At 41.8% G+C, this 17,200-nt stretch overlaps 1 protein-coding gene across 1 annotated transcript in view; it reads left to right on the plus strand.

Annotated features, from left to right (window-relative positions):
• LOC141126655 (uncharacterized) overlaps nucleotides 1–17,200 on the plus strand; it is a 149,592-nt gene that overhangs the window by 45,498 nt on the left and 86,894 nt on the right. The window contains exon 2 of the mRNA XM_073612599.1: nucleotides 5,392–7,475. Within this exon, the coding sequence (XP_073468700.1) occupies nucleotides 5,720–7,475 (1,756 nt within the window). The 5' untranslated portion in view covers nucleotides 5,392–5,719. The remainder of the gene's footprint in view (nucleotides 1–5,391; nucleotides 7,476–17,200) is intronic.

Raw genomic sequence — 17,200 nt, forward strand, 5'->3', positions numbered from 1 at the left:
CTGATTGATATACTACTGTACTTGTTCTGTAGCTATTCCCCTTCAAGCATGGCACATTACCTCTCGATCTGATGCTGCATCTGTCCCCCACCGTCTCTGGGGGGGGGTGTGAGCAATCAAACACCGCTGATCGCTCAGTTCCCTCTGCTGCTCTGAGCAGAGAGCTGGTGACCTGTTAGTCACCAGCTCTCTGCTCTGCCCCCCCACGCTTACTGGAGCACTGGGCTGTGGAGTGGAGAGAACGGCTGGCTTAAGCAGTGGCTCGCTCCTGGGTGGATGCCGACCATATGGCAATCTTGCCTGAGCCTGGACCGTCTCTGCTTCAGCACAGGAGAAGTACAGCCAAACAAGCTTTGGCTGTACTTCTCCTTTAAAAGAGAAATAAAGTTTTTTTTGTTTAGGGTTTTTTTTTTTTTTGCATATTCATACTTACCTGGGTGTATGCAACATCAGTCCACTGCTGCATCTGTCCCCCGGCACCTCTGCACTGAGAGCAGAGAGATCGAACACCACCGATGGCTCAGTTCCCAGAGCAGAGAGCTGCTGACTATCAAACGCAATACATGGCAAAATCACGCCGCAGTTTTGCCATGTTTTGTGTTTTCCCGTTGCCGGCGGTCAAAAAGTTCCTATCCTGATCGCGATTCTTCTGAATTCAGGAGAGGGTGCTTGAGGGAGGGTTGAAGGTTGAGGCCTTACCTAACCGCAGCGGCTCCTAAACTCTGCTAAAAGCCTATGTGTACATTGACACATAGGCTTTTATGGAGTTGAGTTTAGGAGCAAAAAAGCGCCAAAAGCTCCTAAACTCAAGTGTAGAAGATGCTAGTATACATGAAGACTTAGGGCTTACACCTCCACCAAACATCCAGACTGCACAGAGGGTTCAGAATTCCACTAGCCTGTGACATGCACACTGTTTTACTTATCGCATTCATTAAATGTAGGGTTTCCTTGCTGGACAACTGTTTGGAAGTGGCCCTACATGTGCTTTAGGTACTAGCCTGTACCGCTGCACATGTCATGCACACCTCCCAACTCTCAAATTTGAGAATGAGGGCCATTTGGGGGAGGTAGAGAGCTGTGGTAGGCCACCCCCTCTTATTTGCTGTGGCACAACTTTACAGTGGATCTGGCTATAGTTTCCCCAAGAACTAGGCAACACCAGTTTTGGAGTAAACCAGAATAAGAACTGTTTATTTGAACAAGTATACATGCTTTTTTACGCTTGAGAAGGACACCCCCCCCCCCCCCCCCCCCACACACACCCTTTTCTGATCAGATTACCCTAACAATACAAACTGCACACAGATGTTAACCCCCTGGAGGTCTTCCAGGTCAGACTTGCCATCTCCTAGCTCACAAAATACAATACACATTATCATAAGTATAAACACAGAAAACCTTCTTCAGACAATAGCAGAGTTAATTAGCACAAATAATAATGGGTAAAAGACCCGTACACACGGTCGGACTTTGTTCGGACATTCCGACAACAAAATCCTAGGATTTTTTCCGACGGATGTTGGCTCAAACTTGTCTTGCATACACACGGTCACACAAAGTTGTCAGAAAATCCGATCGCTCTGAACGCGGTGACGTAAAACACGTACGTCGGGACTATAAACGGGGCAGTGGCCAATAGCTTTCATCTCTTTATTTATTCTGAGCATGCGTGGCACTTTGTGCGTCGGATTTGTGTACAAACGATCGGAATTTCCGACAACGGATTTTGTTGTTGGAAAATTTTATATCCTGCTCTCCAACTTTGTGTGTCGGAAAATCCAATGGAAAATGTCAGATGGAGCCCACACACGGTCGGAATTTCCAACAACACGCTCCGATCCGACATTTTCTATCGGAGAATCTGACCGTGTGTACGGGGCTTTAGGCGGCACACTAGACCTACTCAGAATAAACCTATTATGGCAGGGAGCCCCAGACAGGTGGCTTGCTGATGACATCCGCTATGAGTCCCAAGATGGCAGAGACCATCATGGCCTACTTAATAATGTCCTTTTTGCATTACATAACAGAACATCTGCCCAAATTTTTGTAGCTCCCTCAAATGCCAGGGCCCATAGTCGGTAGGCAAGAGGCTAGCATTCTGTCCCGGGTGAGTCTATCACAGGGTCCCTCATACAATTCCTACCAGACCCTCATCAAGGAAGGGTCTGGTATGGTTGTTGAGTAGAAGTTGAGTAGAATCCCACTTTTTTCCTTCTAAATGTCACATCCTGCAAGTATGACCGTTCACATGCAGGTTTATTTTGCATTTCTAATGTTTCAATTTTAACCCGTTACACAAATATGCAGCCCCACTGCACTGGAATTTTTGCCATGGGTCCATATTTGCGTATCTCCCTTTGTGCTGGTAGTGCACTCTTCGCATCGAGACTGGGGTCTCGGCAAGGGCCCTGTACTAACGATCTGGACCCAGAACTCCCGATTCTGGGTCACCTGATTGCTGTGGTAGCCTCTGATTTGGCTACCACAGTAATAAGTCGCTGTGAAGCCCGCCCCTGTGTTTCTATCTGAATGGAGAGGAAAAATACATTGTTTCCTTGTCTCTCCTTGTAAAAATAAATAAATATTAACAAATAAAGGAAGGGCTAGTGTTTGGGTCAACATGTATAAATATATAAGGGGTCCATATAGTGAACTTGGTGTTAAGTTATTCGCTTTACGGTCAACACAGAGGACAAGGGAGCACTCTTTACGCCTAGAGGAAAACAGATTTCATCTCCAAATACGGAAAGGTTTCTTCACGGTAAGAGCTGTGAAAATTTGGAATAGACTCCCACCAGAGGTGGTTCTGGCCAGCTCAGTAGATTGCTTTAAGAAAGTCCTGGATACTAACTGGGTACTGACATTTATAGGTAAAGTTGATCCAGTGAAAATCCGATTTGCCTCTCTGGGATCAGAAAGGAATTTTTTTTTGCCTGCTGTAGCAAATTGGATCATGCTTTGCCGGGGGTTTTTCGCTTTCCTCTGGATCAACTGTGGGTATAGGATTGGGTATATGGAATTGTATGATATTATTTTTTTTTTATGGTTGAACTAGATGGACTACAGTCTTATTTCAACCTGACTATGTAAGTAAGGGTCAGAAATTTTATATATTTATTTATTTTTTAATATATAATATAATACATTTTTTTCTATTTTTTATTTTTCATTCGTATTTAGTGTGTTTTTGGTAGGATAAAAAAAAAGCAAAATGCGTACTATTGTTTCTATGCTGTGCTACAGGTACAAATAACATACATAGACATATATGTGGTATCGCTGCAATCTTCAGGAGCAGGAGAATTTATTTTGCAGTGTTCTTTTTACGACTACATTTTATTTTTTTATTTTTTTTACTATTTTGGGCCAGATAATACAGAAGGAGAGGAAAGGATTTATAGAACCTAAATCTCTCCATAAAGAGGGCCTGTCATGCCCTATTCCTATCGCCTATAAGGGATGTTTACATTCCTTGTAATAGGAATAAAAGTGATCCAAAAAAAATTAAAGAGAAAGTGTAAAAATAAACTAAACAATAATAATTTTTTTTTTAAAGCGCCCCGTCCCCCTCGTGTTCACAAGCAGAAGCGAATGCTTATGTAATCGGTATTCAAACCACACATTTTAGGTATCGCTACGATCATTAGAGTGAGAGCACTGGATCTCCTCTGTAGCCCTAAGCTGGTAGCCTGTAAAAAAAATTGACAGCGTTGCCTATGGAGATTTTTTATGTACTGTACAGTTTGGCGCCATTCCACGGTGTACGCAATTTTAAAGCGTGACATGTTTGGTATCTCTTTACTTGGCGTAACATCGTCTTTCATATTTTACCGAAAAAATTGGGTTATTTATTGAGCTTCCTTGCATTAAAATTCATTAAAGTGTATTTCTTCCCTAAAAATTGTGTTTGAAAAATTGCTGCACGAATACCATGTGACATTGATGATATATATATATATACACACACACACACAGTGGGGACGGAAAGTATTCAGACCCCCTTAAAATAAAATAACGCTAAAATAACGAAGGAGTGGCTTCACAACAACTCCGTGACTGTTCTTGAATGGCCCAGCCAGAGCCCTGACTTAAACCCAATTGAGCATCTCTGGAGAGACCTAAAAATGGCCGTCCACCAACGTTTACCATCCAATCTGACAGAACTGGAGAGGATCTGCAAGGAGGAATGGCAGAGGAGCCCCAAATCCAGGTGTGAAAAACTTGTTACATCTTTCCCAAAAAGACTCATGGCTGTATTAGATCAAAAGGGGGCTTCTACTAAATACTGAGCAAAGGGTCTGAATACTTATTTTTTCAGTTTTTCTTTTTTAATAAATCTGCAAAAATGTCAACAATTCTGTGTTTTTCTGTCAATATGGGGTGCTGTGTGTACATTAATGAGGAAAAAAGGAACTTAAATGATTTTAGCAAATGGCTGCAATATAACGAAGAGTGAAAAATTTAAGGGGGTCTGAATACTTTCCGTCCCCACTGTGTGTGTGTGTGTGTGTGTGTATATATATATGTGTGTGTGTGTGTGTGTGTGTGTGTGTGTGTGTGTGTGTTTATATTTATATATATATATATATATATATATATATATATATATATATATATATATATATATATATATATATATATATAATGTGTATGTATGTTTGGGAGTTATTTTCTAGCAAAAAAACAGTTTTTTCTTTTTTTTTAACTTGTTGGAAAGAAGTGTCAGGATTGGCTTGGGTGGCAAGTGGTTAAAATTCAATTCAATTCAATTGTTTTGTACATAGTTGATGTAATAAACTGTCTGACAGCTGATCACGTGGTAAAAGGCCGGGATCGACCCTTTACTCCGATCTGTGATCAGTCGAGTCCCAAGGACTCGGCTGATCACGGACTGCACCGCAGGGGGCACGCGGGCAGCCTGAGCACAGGAGGACATCCATGTACGCCCTCCTGGCAATTTAAGCCCACGCTGTAGCCATCTTTCGGCTATAGTGTGGACCCTCAAGTGGTTAAGGCATCCTCTGCAACAAAAATTTTAATTTTTGTTGAGATACTCTCAAAATCTTAATCCCTTCTAAAGAGATGCCTATACTGGAACTTTCTATGTTTGATCAGGGCAAGTGCATCAGCTGAATAATAATGAAAGATTCACGCTAATTTAGATTCACTTTGCACATCAACATCAAACAAACAGCCTTTTCTTCCGATCAGAAAAAGGTAAGAATTTGCAACAAGGTTTGATAAAATTCCCAGTAATGTACATAGGTCACCACCCAGAGGGGATTGTTTTTGTTTTAAACAAAAGTGGAGTCACTCGTTAAACGCTTTATTCATCCCTTTATATAGAATTCTGACTTTTATTTTTTTTATATTTTTTCTGTATAGGTGGACTGAAGAATCAATTTTTTTTTTTGTCTTGTTGGTCTTCATAAGTACAACTAAGTCCCACAGGAAACAAGCCATATGGTTGTTTTAAGGGACTGAAAGTCTTTATTACAGTTCACTGGAGGATTCCCACAGGACACAAGCCATATTGGTGTTCTTAATGTCATAAATGTTTTGGATGCTCTTCAACATCGATCCAGCTTCAGAGGACAACAGGAGAGAAGTTGATTTGGTGTTCTGGAATTGACAATCGCTTTACAGCCCATTCATTCATAAGAGAAATCATTTCAAAAGCTATTTCTTGTTTGGAATGTGACAAAGTTTTACCATGAAGGCAAAACGTACCAGACACCAGAAGATTCACACTGGAGAGAAGCCGTTTCAGTGTTCAGAATGTGACAAAGCTTTTACAGTGAAGTCAAAGCTTATCGTACATGAAAGGCTTCACACTGGAGAGAAACCATTTCAGTGTTCTGAATGTGACAAAGCTTTTAAAAGAAAGTCAAATCTTATCACACACAAGTCTCTCCATACTGGAGAGAAGTCATATCAGTGTTCTGAATGTGACAAATCTTTTACAACCAATGGTAATCTTACCAAACACAAAATGGTTCACACCGGTGAGAAGCCATTTCAGTGTTCTGAATGTGACAAAGCTTTTAAAGCGAAGGCAGATCTGATCAGACACCAGAGGGTTCACACAGGAGAGAAGCCATATCAGTGTTCTGAATGTGACAAAACTTTTAAATATGAGGAAGGCCTTAATGTACACAAGAGGATTCACACAGGAGAGAAACGATTTCAGTGTTCCAAATGTGACAAATCTTTTCCACGGAAGGCACAGCTTATCTCACACCAGTGGGTTCACACTGGAGAGAAGCCATATCAATGTTCTGAATGTGACAAAGCCTTTACAACAAAATCAGGTCTTATCACACATAAGATGATTCACACTGGAGAGAAGCCCTATAAGTGTTCTGAATGTGATAAAGCTTTTCTAGTGAGGGCTAATCTTATCTCACACCAGAAGATTCACACTGGAGAGAAGCTGTATCAGTGTGCTGAATGTGATAAAGCTTTTGCACATAAGAAAGGCCTTAAAAAACACCAGAGGATTCACACTGGAGAGAAGTTGTATGATTGTTCTGAATGTGGGAAAGCTTTTGCAAGCAAGAAAGACCTTATCCAACACCAGATGATTCACACTGGAGAGAGGCCGTATAAGTGTTCTGAATGTGGCAAAGCTTTTACACTGAAGCCTTCTCTTATCCAACACCAGAGAATTCACACTGGAGAGAAACCATATCAATGTTCCGTATGTGGTAAAGCTTTTAGACATACCGAAAGCCTTATCACACACCAGAAAATTCACACAGGAGAGAAGCCACATCAGTGTTCTGTATGTAACATGACTTTTGCATTGAACTCAGAGCTTATCGTTCACCAGATACTTCACACTGGAAAGAGGCCATATCATTGTTCTGAATGTGATAAAGCTTTTACACACAAGTCAAAGCTTTTCGGACACCAGAAGATTCACACTGGAGAGAAGCCGTTTCAGTGTTCAGAATGCGAAAAAGCTTTTAGAGTAAAGTCAAGGCTTATCATACATGAGAGGATTCACACTGGAGAGAAGCCGTATCAGTGTTCTGAATGTGACAAAGCTTTTCCCGGCAAGAAGGAGTATATCAGACACCAGAGGATTCACGCTGGAGAGAAGCCATATCAATGCACTGAGTGTGACAAAGCTTTTACAATGCGGCCAGAGTTTATCAGACACAAGATGGTTCACACTGGAGAGAAGCCTTATCAATGTTCTGAGTGTGGTAAAGATTTTGCACGTAAGGAAAGCCTTGTCAGACACCAGATAGTTCACTCTGGAGAGAAGCCATTTCAATGTTCAGAATGTGATAAAGCTTTTAAACATAAAGAAAGCTTTATTATACACCAGAAGGCGCACAAGGGAGAGAATCCATATCGGTGTTTGGAATGTGGCAAAGCTTTTACAGTGAAAAAAGATCTTATCAGACATCAAAGGATTCACACTGGAGAGAAGCCTTATGAGTGTACTGAATGTGATAAAGGTTTTACACAGAAGATGGGTCTTATCAGACACCAGAGGGTCCACACTGGAGAGAAGCCAGAATGAGACAAAGCTTTTACGATTAATGCAGAGGATTCACAAGCTTCAGCTGCAGTGAGAAAACTCTGGGAGAAGGGGGGATTATAAAGGAGTAACCGCTAAGCCACAATTAAAGAGTTGCAGGTGTCTCTTTAGTTTCATGCCCCGTGTCATCCCACAAACTAGTGAAAAAGTATAACCCTACTTTAAAAACCAAACTAAATACTGAGAAAAATAAGAACGTAATGGATGGATTCTTTAAAATTAGTGCTTATTTCCATCTGCGCACACCTATAAAGTCTGTACCTTTTTTTTTTTTTTTTTGATCTTTCTCAGAGAAGCACCAATGACTGAACTGTTTCCTCACAATTCTTTTCTTACACATCTCCTGTTTATGGAGGTTTGGTGGAACATTTGATGCATTTTCATCCTTCACTAACTGACCTGTGTTCCCAAGTTCCTTATCATTGCCAGAACCTGAGCTAATACAATAACACTGCCTCAGTACCAGAGACTAGGTTGTGGTCAAGCGGCATCTTGCCAAGCCTTTAGAGTGTTAGGGGGGAAGTCCTTTCCACGTTCTTCTGACTGTTGATGCATCATCAGTGATGCTTGAAGGTTCCAGCTAAATCCACCTTGTCTACACCACCATTTAAACATTCCACCCCCTCTCATGGATGACATTTTTACAGGCAGATCTTCAGCAGGGACACCAGCCAATGAGAATTCTTTGTTCAGTGAGAAAGCAACTTCCTAAGCTGGTGTAAGCTTTCCAACAGTGAGTTGCTACTGTTTTGGGATGAGCTTGACAGTACCACTTAAACCCAGCTGGTCGCATATCTTGCATCTAGTTTTTCTGCAAGTCTAAGATTCGAAAAAGGTGAAGATTGGATGTCCTTCCCAAACTTATTTCTCTGTTTGCTCGTCTCCATAGACTAATCACACAGTACAACTGAAGGAGATCTGAGCTTGCTAAGTGTGTGGTCATATTCCTACAATTAGGGTTCTCGTAATTGACTCGGCATGGACAGAGCTATTTTTTGGAAAGGTTTGTTTGTGAAAAACAATATTTGATCCTATAAATGTTACGATGTTGGCCCTAAGGTGTGACTATAGGTAATATCAGTAATTACATAAATACTGAAATCTATCATTAACCATTTTGGTCCCCTGGCTTTTCTCCACCTTAACCCCTTGAGTCACAGAGTATTTTCTTTCTTTTTTTTTTTCATTTTTGGCAATGTCTCAGTTCTGTGCATTATACCTTTTTAGCATCTCTAGTCTACCCAAATGAATTATACTTCAGTTTTTTGGGACAGATGGGGCTTTCATTTGGTAGGAAATTTGGATATATATTTTTTTTTCTTTGGCTTTTATTAGAAATAGTAAAAATTTGAAAAAAAAAGTAAAAAAAAAAAAAATGCCCTGTATGTTTTCCCAATACAGCGTTTTAGGTAATTTTATGCACTGCCAAGTGTTTTATTTCAAAATATAATCAACAAAGTCTGCTGATTTCAAATAATATCACAATAGTGTGATTTTTATGTAATGTAGTGAAATGGTAAAGCTCAGAGTGATAGTCAACATTTTACTTTTAGGAGAGCTTCATTCCCTTTTCTTTTTTTTTTACACTTTATTTTCTCTTGGTGGGTCTGTAAATAGTCAGTGGAGACCAGATTCAGACCAACACACGGCATCTGTGCAGCAGCAGATCACTTCATGATCTATTGCTGGCTGCAACCAGTATCTCTAGAGTGGATATGTTTTTTTATACATCAAACTCTTCATAAATGGGAAGGGGAATGATGAATAAGATGACCCAGTGTACTGGAGTCATGGACCAGATGACCAGTGACACCATTGATGATATAGCAGATCTGACAGCAGAAGTGACTCAAACACTTAAGGCCAGCCATACACAGTTCGAATCTCGGTTGGTTCCGAAGGAACCGGCTGATATAACAGTTTAAAGGTTAGGCTGAATGTACCAAGTTGACTGATCAATCAACTTGGGTACAACCAGCCTGCCAGATTCTATTATGATTATCGCTAGCTATAGCTTCTAGCAACTTATCTTGGTCTTCTACTGGCGAGGATGGCTTCCTCCGTCGGGAGCAGACAATAGCTTGACAGGAGGGATTCCCCTGTCAGCACTGTCCCTGTTGATGGGGGAATTGTGCAAATTTGCACCGTGTATGGCCTGCCTAAGATGGTGTCACAGAACTACATGGCTGCTGACTATCTCTCAGATGCCAAGGTGGAGTCTACCAACTGGTGTCAGAGTGTTGTACATTGATTTCAGATCATGAGGAACTCGTATGAGGTCATCTATACAAGAAAAAGGAGTTCCAACAGGCACCTGATTTGGAAGTAAGTAGGATCCATTTTCTTGGATGGGCTGAGTTGGAACTTGGTTGAATAATATGGTGGGTTTGCTTCCTAAATCTTTAGTTGCTACTATAGTTTTTTGATAGTAATTTTACACATTGCAGTTTCTTTTAGAGTTGTTTGCCTTTTTTTTGAACAATGCACGTTTTGGGCCTGAAAACCCGCTGAAACCACATAATTGATCTTGTTGAAAGAAGACACAAGTCCATCCAGTTCAACCCACAGAAAAAAAAATACCAAAATACACACAAATAGAAAACCTCCATATATTTCCACAGTTGATCCAGAGGAAGGCAAAACAAAAATCCCCAATAAAGCATGATCCAATTTGCTCCAGTAGGGGAACAATTCCTTCTTGACCCCCCCCCAAGAGGCAACTGGATATTCTCTGGATCAACGTTACCTATAAATGTTAGTATCCAGTTATATTATGTACATTTAGGAAAGAATCCAGGCCTTTTTTTTAAAGCAATCTACTGAGCTGGCAAGAACTACCTCTTGAGGGAGTCCATTCCACATTTTCGCAGCCCTTACCACAAACGTTATGGTGGGAATTTTTCAGAACTAGAAGCTGGAGCAACTTTGAATGGCAATCAGCTTCCATCTTCATCTTGTTCAGTAATGCCGCGTACACACGACCGGACTTTCCGGCAAACTAGGTCCGACGGGATTAGTCCATCGGACAAAATCCGATCGTGTGTGGGCTAGTCTGATCGTTTTTTGGGGAAAAAATCAGATGGACCTAGAAATAGAACATGTTTCAAATTTGTTTGATGGACTCAAGTCCGACCGACTAAAAATCAGGAAAACTGTTCGTCTGTGTGCTGGTCCGACGGACCAAATATGACGCAAGGGATGCTACTGGCTATTATACTTCCTTTTTTTGTCCTGTTTACGTCATCACATACAAAATGAACGGACTGTGTGGCCAAGTCCGTTCATTCTGAAAGTCCGTCGAAACTCAGCCGAAAGTCCGTCGGGAAGACCGTCAGACCTAGTTTGCCGGAAAGTCCGGTTGTGTGTACGCGGCATTATGCTTTGAAAATTAAAGATGGAAGCTAATTGGATGCCTTGCACGCCTGATCCAGATTCTGGTTTTGAGAAATCCCCCTCTATATTTTTTTTCTGAAAGCGGAGGCTCTGAAGATTAAAATGTTGGTAACTGCAATCATTTTATATCCCATGATATCAGTGCAAATTTTTTCTCAAACCCACTACGTTTAGTGTGCACAAACACAGTACATTACATTAAGATGAGTTTGAGTTGAGTAAATACAGTCAGGTCCATAAATATTGGGACATCAACACAATTCTAATCTTTTTGGCTCTATACACCACCACAATGGATTTGAAATGAAACGAACAAGATGTGCTCTAACTGCAGACTTTCAGCTTTAATTTGAGGGTATTTACATCCAAATCAGGTGTAGGAATTAAAACAGTTTGTATATGTGCCTCCCAATTGACCAAAAGTAATGGGACAATTGGCTGCTCAGCTGTTCCATGGCCAGGTGTGTGTTATTCCCTCATTATCCAATTTACAAGGAGCATTTGGAATCTGTTGCTCTTTGAGATCCAAAGAGCTGTCACTATCAGTGAAGCAAGCCATCATTAGGCTGAAAAAACAAAACAAACCCATCAGAGAGATAGCAAAAACATTAGGTGTGGCCAAATCAACTGTTTGGAACATCCTTAAAAAGAAAGAACGCACCGGTGAGCTCAGCAACACCAAAAGACCCGGAAGACCACGGAAAACAACTGTGGTAGATGACCGAAGTATTATTTCCCTGGTGAAGAAAACACCCTTCACAACAGTTGGCCAGATCAAGAACATTCTCCAGGAGGTAGGTGTATGTGTGTCAAAGTCAACAATAAAGAGAAGACTTCACCAAAGTGAATACAGAGGGTTCACCACAAGATGTAAACTATTGGTGAGCCTCAAAAACAGGAAGGCCAGATTAGAGTTTGCCAAACAACATCTAAAAAAAGCCTTCACAGTTCTGGAACAACATCCTATGGACAGATGAGACCAAGATCAACTTGTACCAGAGTGATGGGAAGAGAAGAGTATGGAGAAGGAAAGGAACTGCTCATGATCCAAAGCATACCACCTCATCAGTGAAGCATGGTGGTGGTAGTGTCATGGCGTGGGCATGTATGGCTGCCAATGGAACTGGTTCTCTTGTATTTATTGATGATGTGACTGCTGACAAAAGCAGCAGGATGAATTCTGAAGTGTTTCGGGCAATAATATCTGCTCATATTCAGCAAAATGCTTCAGAACTCATTGGACGGCGCTTCACAGTGCAGATGGACAATGACCCGAAGCATACTGCGAAAGCAACCAAAGAGTTTTTTAAGGGAAAGAAGTGGAATGTTATGCAATGGCCAAGTCAATCACCTGACCTGAATCCGATTGAGCATGCATTTCACTTGCTGAAGACAAAACCGAAGGGGAAATGCTCCAAGAACAAGCAGGAACTGAAGACAGTTGCAGTAGAGGCCTGGCAGAGCATCACCAGGGATGAAACCCAGTGTCTGGTGATGTCTATGTGTTCCAGACTTCAGGCTGTAATTTGCTGCAAAGGATTTACAACCAAGTATTAAAAAGTGAAAGTTTGATGGATGATTGTTAATCTGTCCCATTACTTTTGGTCCCTTAAAAAGTGGGAGGCACATATACAAACTGTTGTAATTCCTACACCGTTCACCTGATTTGGATGTAAATACTTTCAAATTAAAGCTGAAAGTCTGCAGTTAAAGCACATCTTGTTCGTTTCATTTCAAATCCATTGTGGTGGTGTATAGAGCCAAAAAGATTAGAATTGTGTCGATGTCCCAATATTTATGGACCTGACTGTAGATAACAAACATGCCTTAAAATTTTATGTGCGTGTGAAATAGTGACAATCTTCAATACCCAAAATTATCCATAGTGCCTAAAAAGTCTTCACAGTTCATCAGTTTTTAGAGTGAGTGGCCTAAAATTATTTCTCTCACTCTGGGATGTGCAGTGATATGTAACATGTGCATTGCGGTGGTTGTTTTATGTAGGTAGCCACACTGGACACATGCATTTACATTTGTATGTGCATGTACATGGCGGCTTTAACACTTTGTGTTTTTTGTTTGTTTTCTTTAATTTTTTTAATTAACAGTATGTTACTCTAATTTTTTTACTTAAAGCGGTGTTCCGCCCCAAAAAAATAAAATAAAATTTAAAGCCAGCAGCTACACATACTGCATCTGCTGGCTTTTAACAATAGGACACTTACCTGTCCTGGAGTCCAGCGATGTCGGCAGTGCAGCTGATGTTTCCATCAGCTGTCGGGTGCTGCTGCCGCCATTGTGGGTAAGGGTACACAGCGGTGTAGCCTTACGGCTTCACGCCGGGAACCGGTGCAAGGCACTGCTCCTCTCTCCTACTAGCCCCGTGTCAGGGAGAGGAGGAAGGAGCCCCGCTGTGATGTCACGGGCCGCGGCCCAAACTCCCGGAAGTGGGAACAGGATCCCTGTCAAAGACAGGGATCCTGTTCCCCCTCCCCCACGAAAGGTGCCAATTGTGGCACTGGAGGGGGAGAGGAGACAAATGAGCAGAAGTTACACTTTTGGGTGGAACTCCGCTTTAACTTTTTATTGCTACCACAGAAGTCCCCCATATGATAGAATATTGCTAACCGCAGGTCCTCTTTAAGGAGATATAATAGGTCTATTAGACCCCTACTGTCACCTCTGGACCCCCAAAAACTATGGTCAAGGATAGATTATACTCCATCAGCTCCTTCCCTGGCCACAGCAGCTGGGGACTAATAATGCTGAACCCAGAGTAAGGACCTAAGTGGGTTTGGCTGGTAGTAATGAGGAGTGTCATATGTTAATATGTTAATAATTTCTTAGCGTAGATGATATAAATGCTATAAATATATCCCTGAAATATAAACAATAGTTCTTTGTTCTTTTTTTTTTCTTCTGTTGTTAAAATGCCACATATATATATTTTAATAAACTTGGATTACATTTTCACCGCACAACCCCATGGTCTGGTTTCTTCTACATCCATCCACAACGTCATATTTAAGTTTAAAGGAGTCTGATAGAATGGATTGTAAGCTAATTGTATCACTTCAAAGCACTTCCCTTTTAGTCATGCATAGTTGTACCGGCTCTTCTTTTGTACTGAAATGGCTTCCTCTGATTTCACTGCACACTGAGCTTCTCCACAATGTGCATGGCTTCAGCAAGTCAGATAGAGCCCCACCCTTATTTCCTGGCTGGAGGAAGTCCAGCATCATCTAGCCTCTTTCTCCCCAACCTGACTGTTCACCCCTTTCATTAATTTGGTTTCAGTTCTTTTAATCATGGAGTCTCAGAATGACATGTGGAGGGTACCCCAGCCTTGGGCTGGCTAAATTTTAGTGTTATAGCTGAGCTGTACCCAGTTGACCTGCAATCTAATTTTTAAGGTCTGCTCAGGGTTTTTCCTTGAACATGGTGGTTGATTGTTCCTGTCTGCTGTTGGAAGAAGGTTCTAGCCATGGTGCAGGAGGACCAGTCACTGGGGTTTTGAATGTTTGTTGGACCTTAGCTAATCCCTGAGAGGCTGACCCAGAAGGCATGGCTGGAGAGACTATAAATATTTGTGAGGATCTGATGAGTGCTCTCTCTCCCCAGGGGCTTCTCCCCAGGAATGTGTGTATTTTAGAGAAACTACTACTAGACTTCAGCAGGTGCCATGTGCTGGAGGCCTTGGGAAACTTACCCGTTGAAGCTGGGCTGGAGAAGGAAACCTTCACAGAAGAATGTTGCAGGGGAACTTGGCAGAAGCTGCCGAGAGAACATTGTGAGTAGGACCTTTTTCTATAGCTCCAGGTGCTAAAGTACTCATCGAGAGTTAAACGCCAGGAGGTGTTACAGAAGAACTGTGACTGCTCTCATAGGGTCATTGATTTAGTTGGCTGTGCCCTCTCCATCAGCATTAGTTTTAAACCTGCTACTAAAGGGCCAGATATTGCTGGAATAATTTTTGTTAGAAGAAACACACATACATGATATTGGCATAAAGTTCGGCGCTAAACCATCTGATGATAAAGGTTGAATGAGAGATCATGCATCTGCATGCAGGTACATAAAGGTGCAACCATGTAAAAGAATAAAAATTAAAAGTTCTGAGGATTGAACCCCTAAAAATTAGAGTCTCTAAGTGAAGTCTCTGAATGGGTGCTGCAAGGGGAGCGAGGCTGCTTCAGGCGCAGTCTGGGGGACCCGATCACTATGAAAAAAAGAGGAGAGAGATGCGTCAAGCCAATCCTTAAGCAGCATAAAATGTATTCAGTAAAAACACTTGAACTTGTGTGAACAATATGGGGTGCACTTACAGAGTGCTAGAGCGGGTGGGAGTTCCCCATGCAGTGTCACAGGAGAACCACCGAGAAGTCTCTATGGAGGAGTCCACGAGTGCTGTATGTCAGCAGCAGCTGCAGCCTCGATGAGCCTCAGAGAGAGGTCGGCTGTTTGTCTCTGTGTGGGAGTGGTCCAGAGCTGTCAAACTGGGGAGCTGCCTACCGTTTGTGTCTGGCCAATCAGAACGCTTTTCGAAGGCACAGCCACGCCTTCTTCAGGAAGAAGGCGTGGCCGTGCCTTTTAAAACGCATTCTGATTGGCCAAACATAGTGGTAGGCAGCTTCCCAGTTTGGCAGCTCTGGACCACTCCATAGAGACTTCTCGTGGTTCTCCTGTGACAATGCATGTGGAAATTCCTAAATGAAGCAAAAAGGAAGTTCTGGACAGCCGCACTCTGGAATATAGCCTTTATTGTAAAAAGTCCAACAGATACAAGCCACAGCAAAAAATGGGACAAACGAGCTGACGTGTTTCACACTTAACAGTGTGAACTTAGCTATGACTAAGCACTGTTAAGTGTGAAACGCGTCAGCTCATTTGTCCCATTTTTTGCTGTGGTTTGTATCTGTTGGACTTTCTACAATAAAGGCTATATTGCGGAGTGCGGCTGTCCAGAGCTTCCTTTTTGCTTCATTTTGCTATATGCTTAGCCTGTACCTGGTGCTCCAGTTCAGAGGAAAGTCTTGTATCCACATATCCACCTGGAGCGGTGATCCCCTTCCCTTCCCATGTGGAAACTCCTACCCGCTCTAGCACATTATTGTTCACACAAGTTCAAGTGTTTTTACTGAATGTACTGAATAAATGGTATGCTCCTTAAGAATTGGCTTGGCGCCTCTCTCAGCTCTCTTTGCCTATCTTTTTTTTTTTAATAATATTTTTCATGAAACTGTCCTCCAAGATTCATGTGCCTTGGGCATCCTGCACCCTCAGACCTCTAGACTAGCCTCGCATGTGAGATAATGGCACTGCAACCCAATCATGCAATCAGGGTGGGTAAAAACTCTGTTTGCAGTCACCGTGCCTGACTTGCACTCTCCACCCTACAACACAAGAGTCCTTATGTACAGTGGGGAAAATAATTATTTGATCCTCTGTAGATTTTGTAAGTTTGCTCAATAACAAAGAAATGAAGGGTCTATAATTGTCATCATATGTGAATTTTAAATGACAGAGACAGAATATCAACCAAAAATCCAGAAAAAAACATGATACAAATGTTATAAATTAAGTTGCAGTTCAGTGAGTAAAATAAGTATTTGATCTCCTACCAACCAACAATAATTCTGGCTCCCACAGACTGGCTACAGTAGGTGCTCATGTGGTACACAGATTAGTCCTGTCAATTTAGGAAGGTGCTCCTAACGAGAACTTGTTATGTGTATAAAAGACATCTGTCTACAGCAGGGATCCTCAAACTAGGGCCCTCCAGCTGTTGCAGAACTACACATCCCATGAGGCACTGTAAAACTCTGACATTTACAGACATGACTAGGCATGATGGGAATTGTAGTTCCTGAACACCTGGAGGGCCGCAGTTTGAAGATCCCTGGTCAACAGAGTATCTTTCTTCCATTCAAGCCTCACTATCATACGCAAGGCCAAACAGCTGTCAATAGATGTCAGGGACAAAATTGTAGACCCACACAAGGCTGGAATGGACTACAAGATCATCAACAAGAAGCTTGGTGAGAAGGAGACAAATGTTGGAGTGATTATTAGCAAATGGAAGAAATACAAAACAACCATCAATCGCCCTCGGTCTGGAGCTCCATGTAAGGTTTTGTCTCATGGGTTGAGGATGATGATGAGAAAAGTGAGGGATCAGCCCAGAACTACATGAGAGGAGCTTGTGAATGATCTCAAGGCAGTTGGGACCACAGTCACCAAACAACCCAT

The sequence above is a fragment of the Aquarana catesbeiana genome, linkage group LG02, assembly GCF_042186555.1.
Source record: "Aquarana catesbeiana isolate 2022-GZ linkage group LG02, ASM4218655v1, whole genome shotgun sequence".
Lineage (NCBI taxonomy): Eukaryota > Metazoa > Chordata > Amphibia > Anura > Ranidae > Aquarana > Aquarana catesbeiana.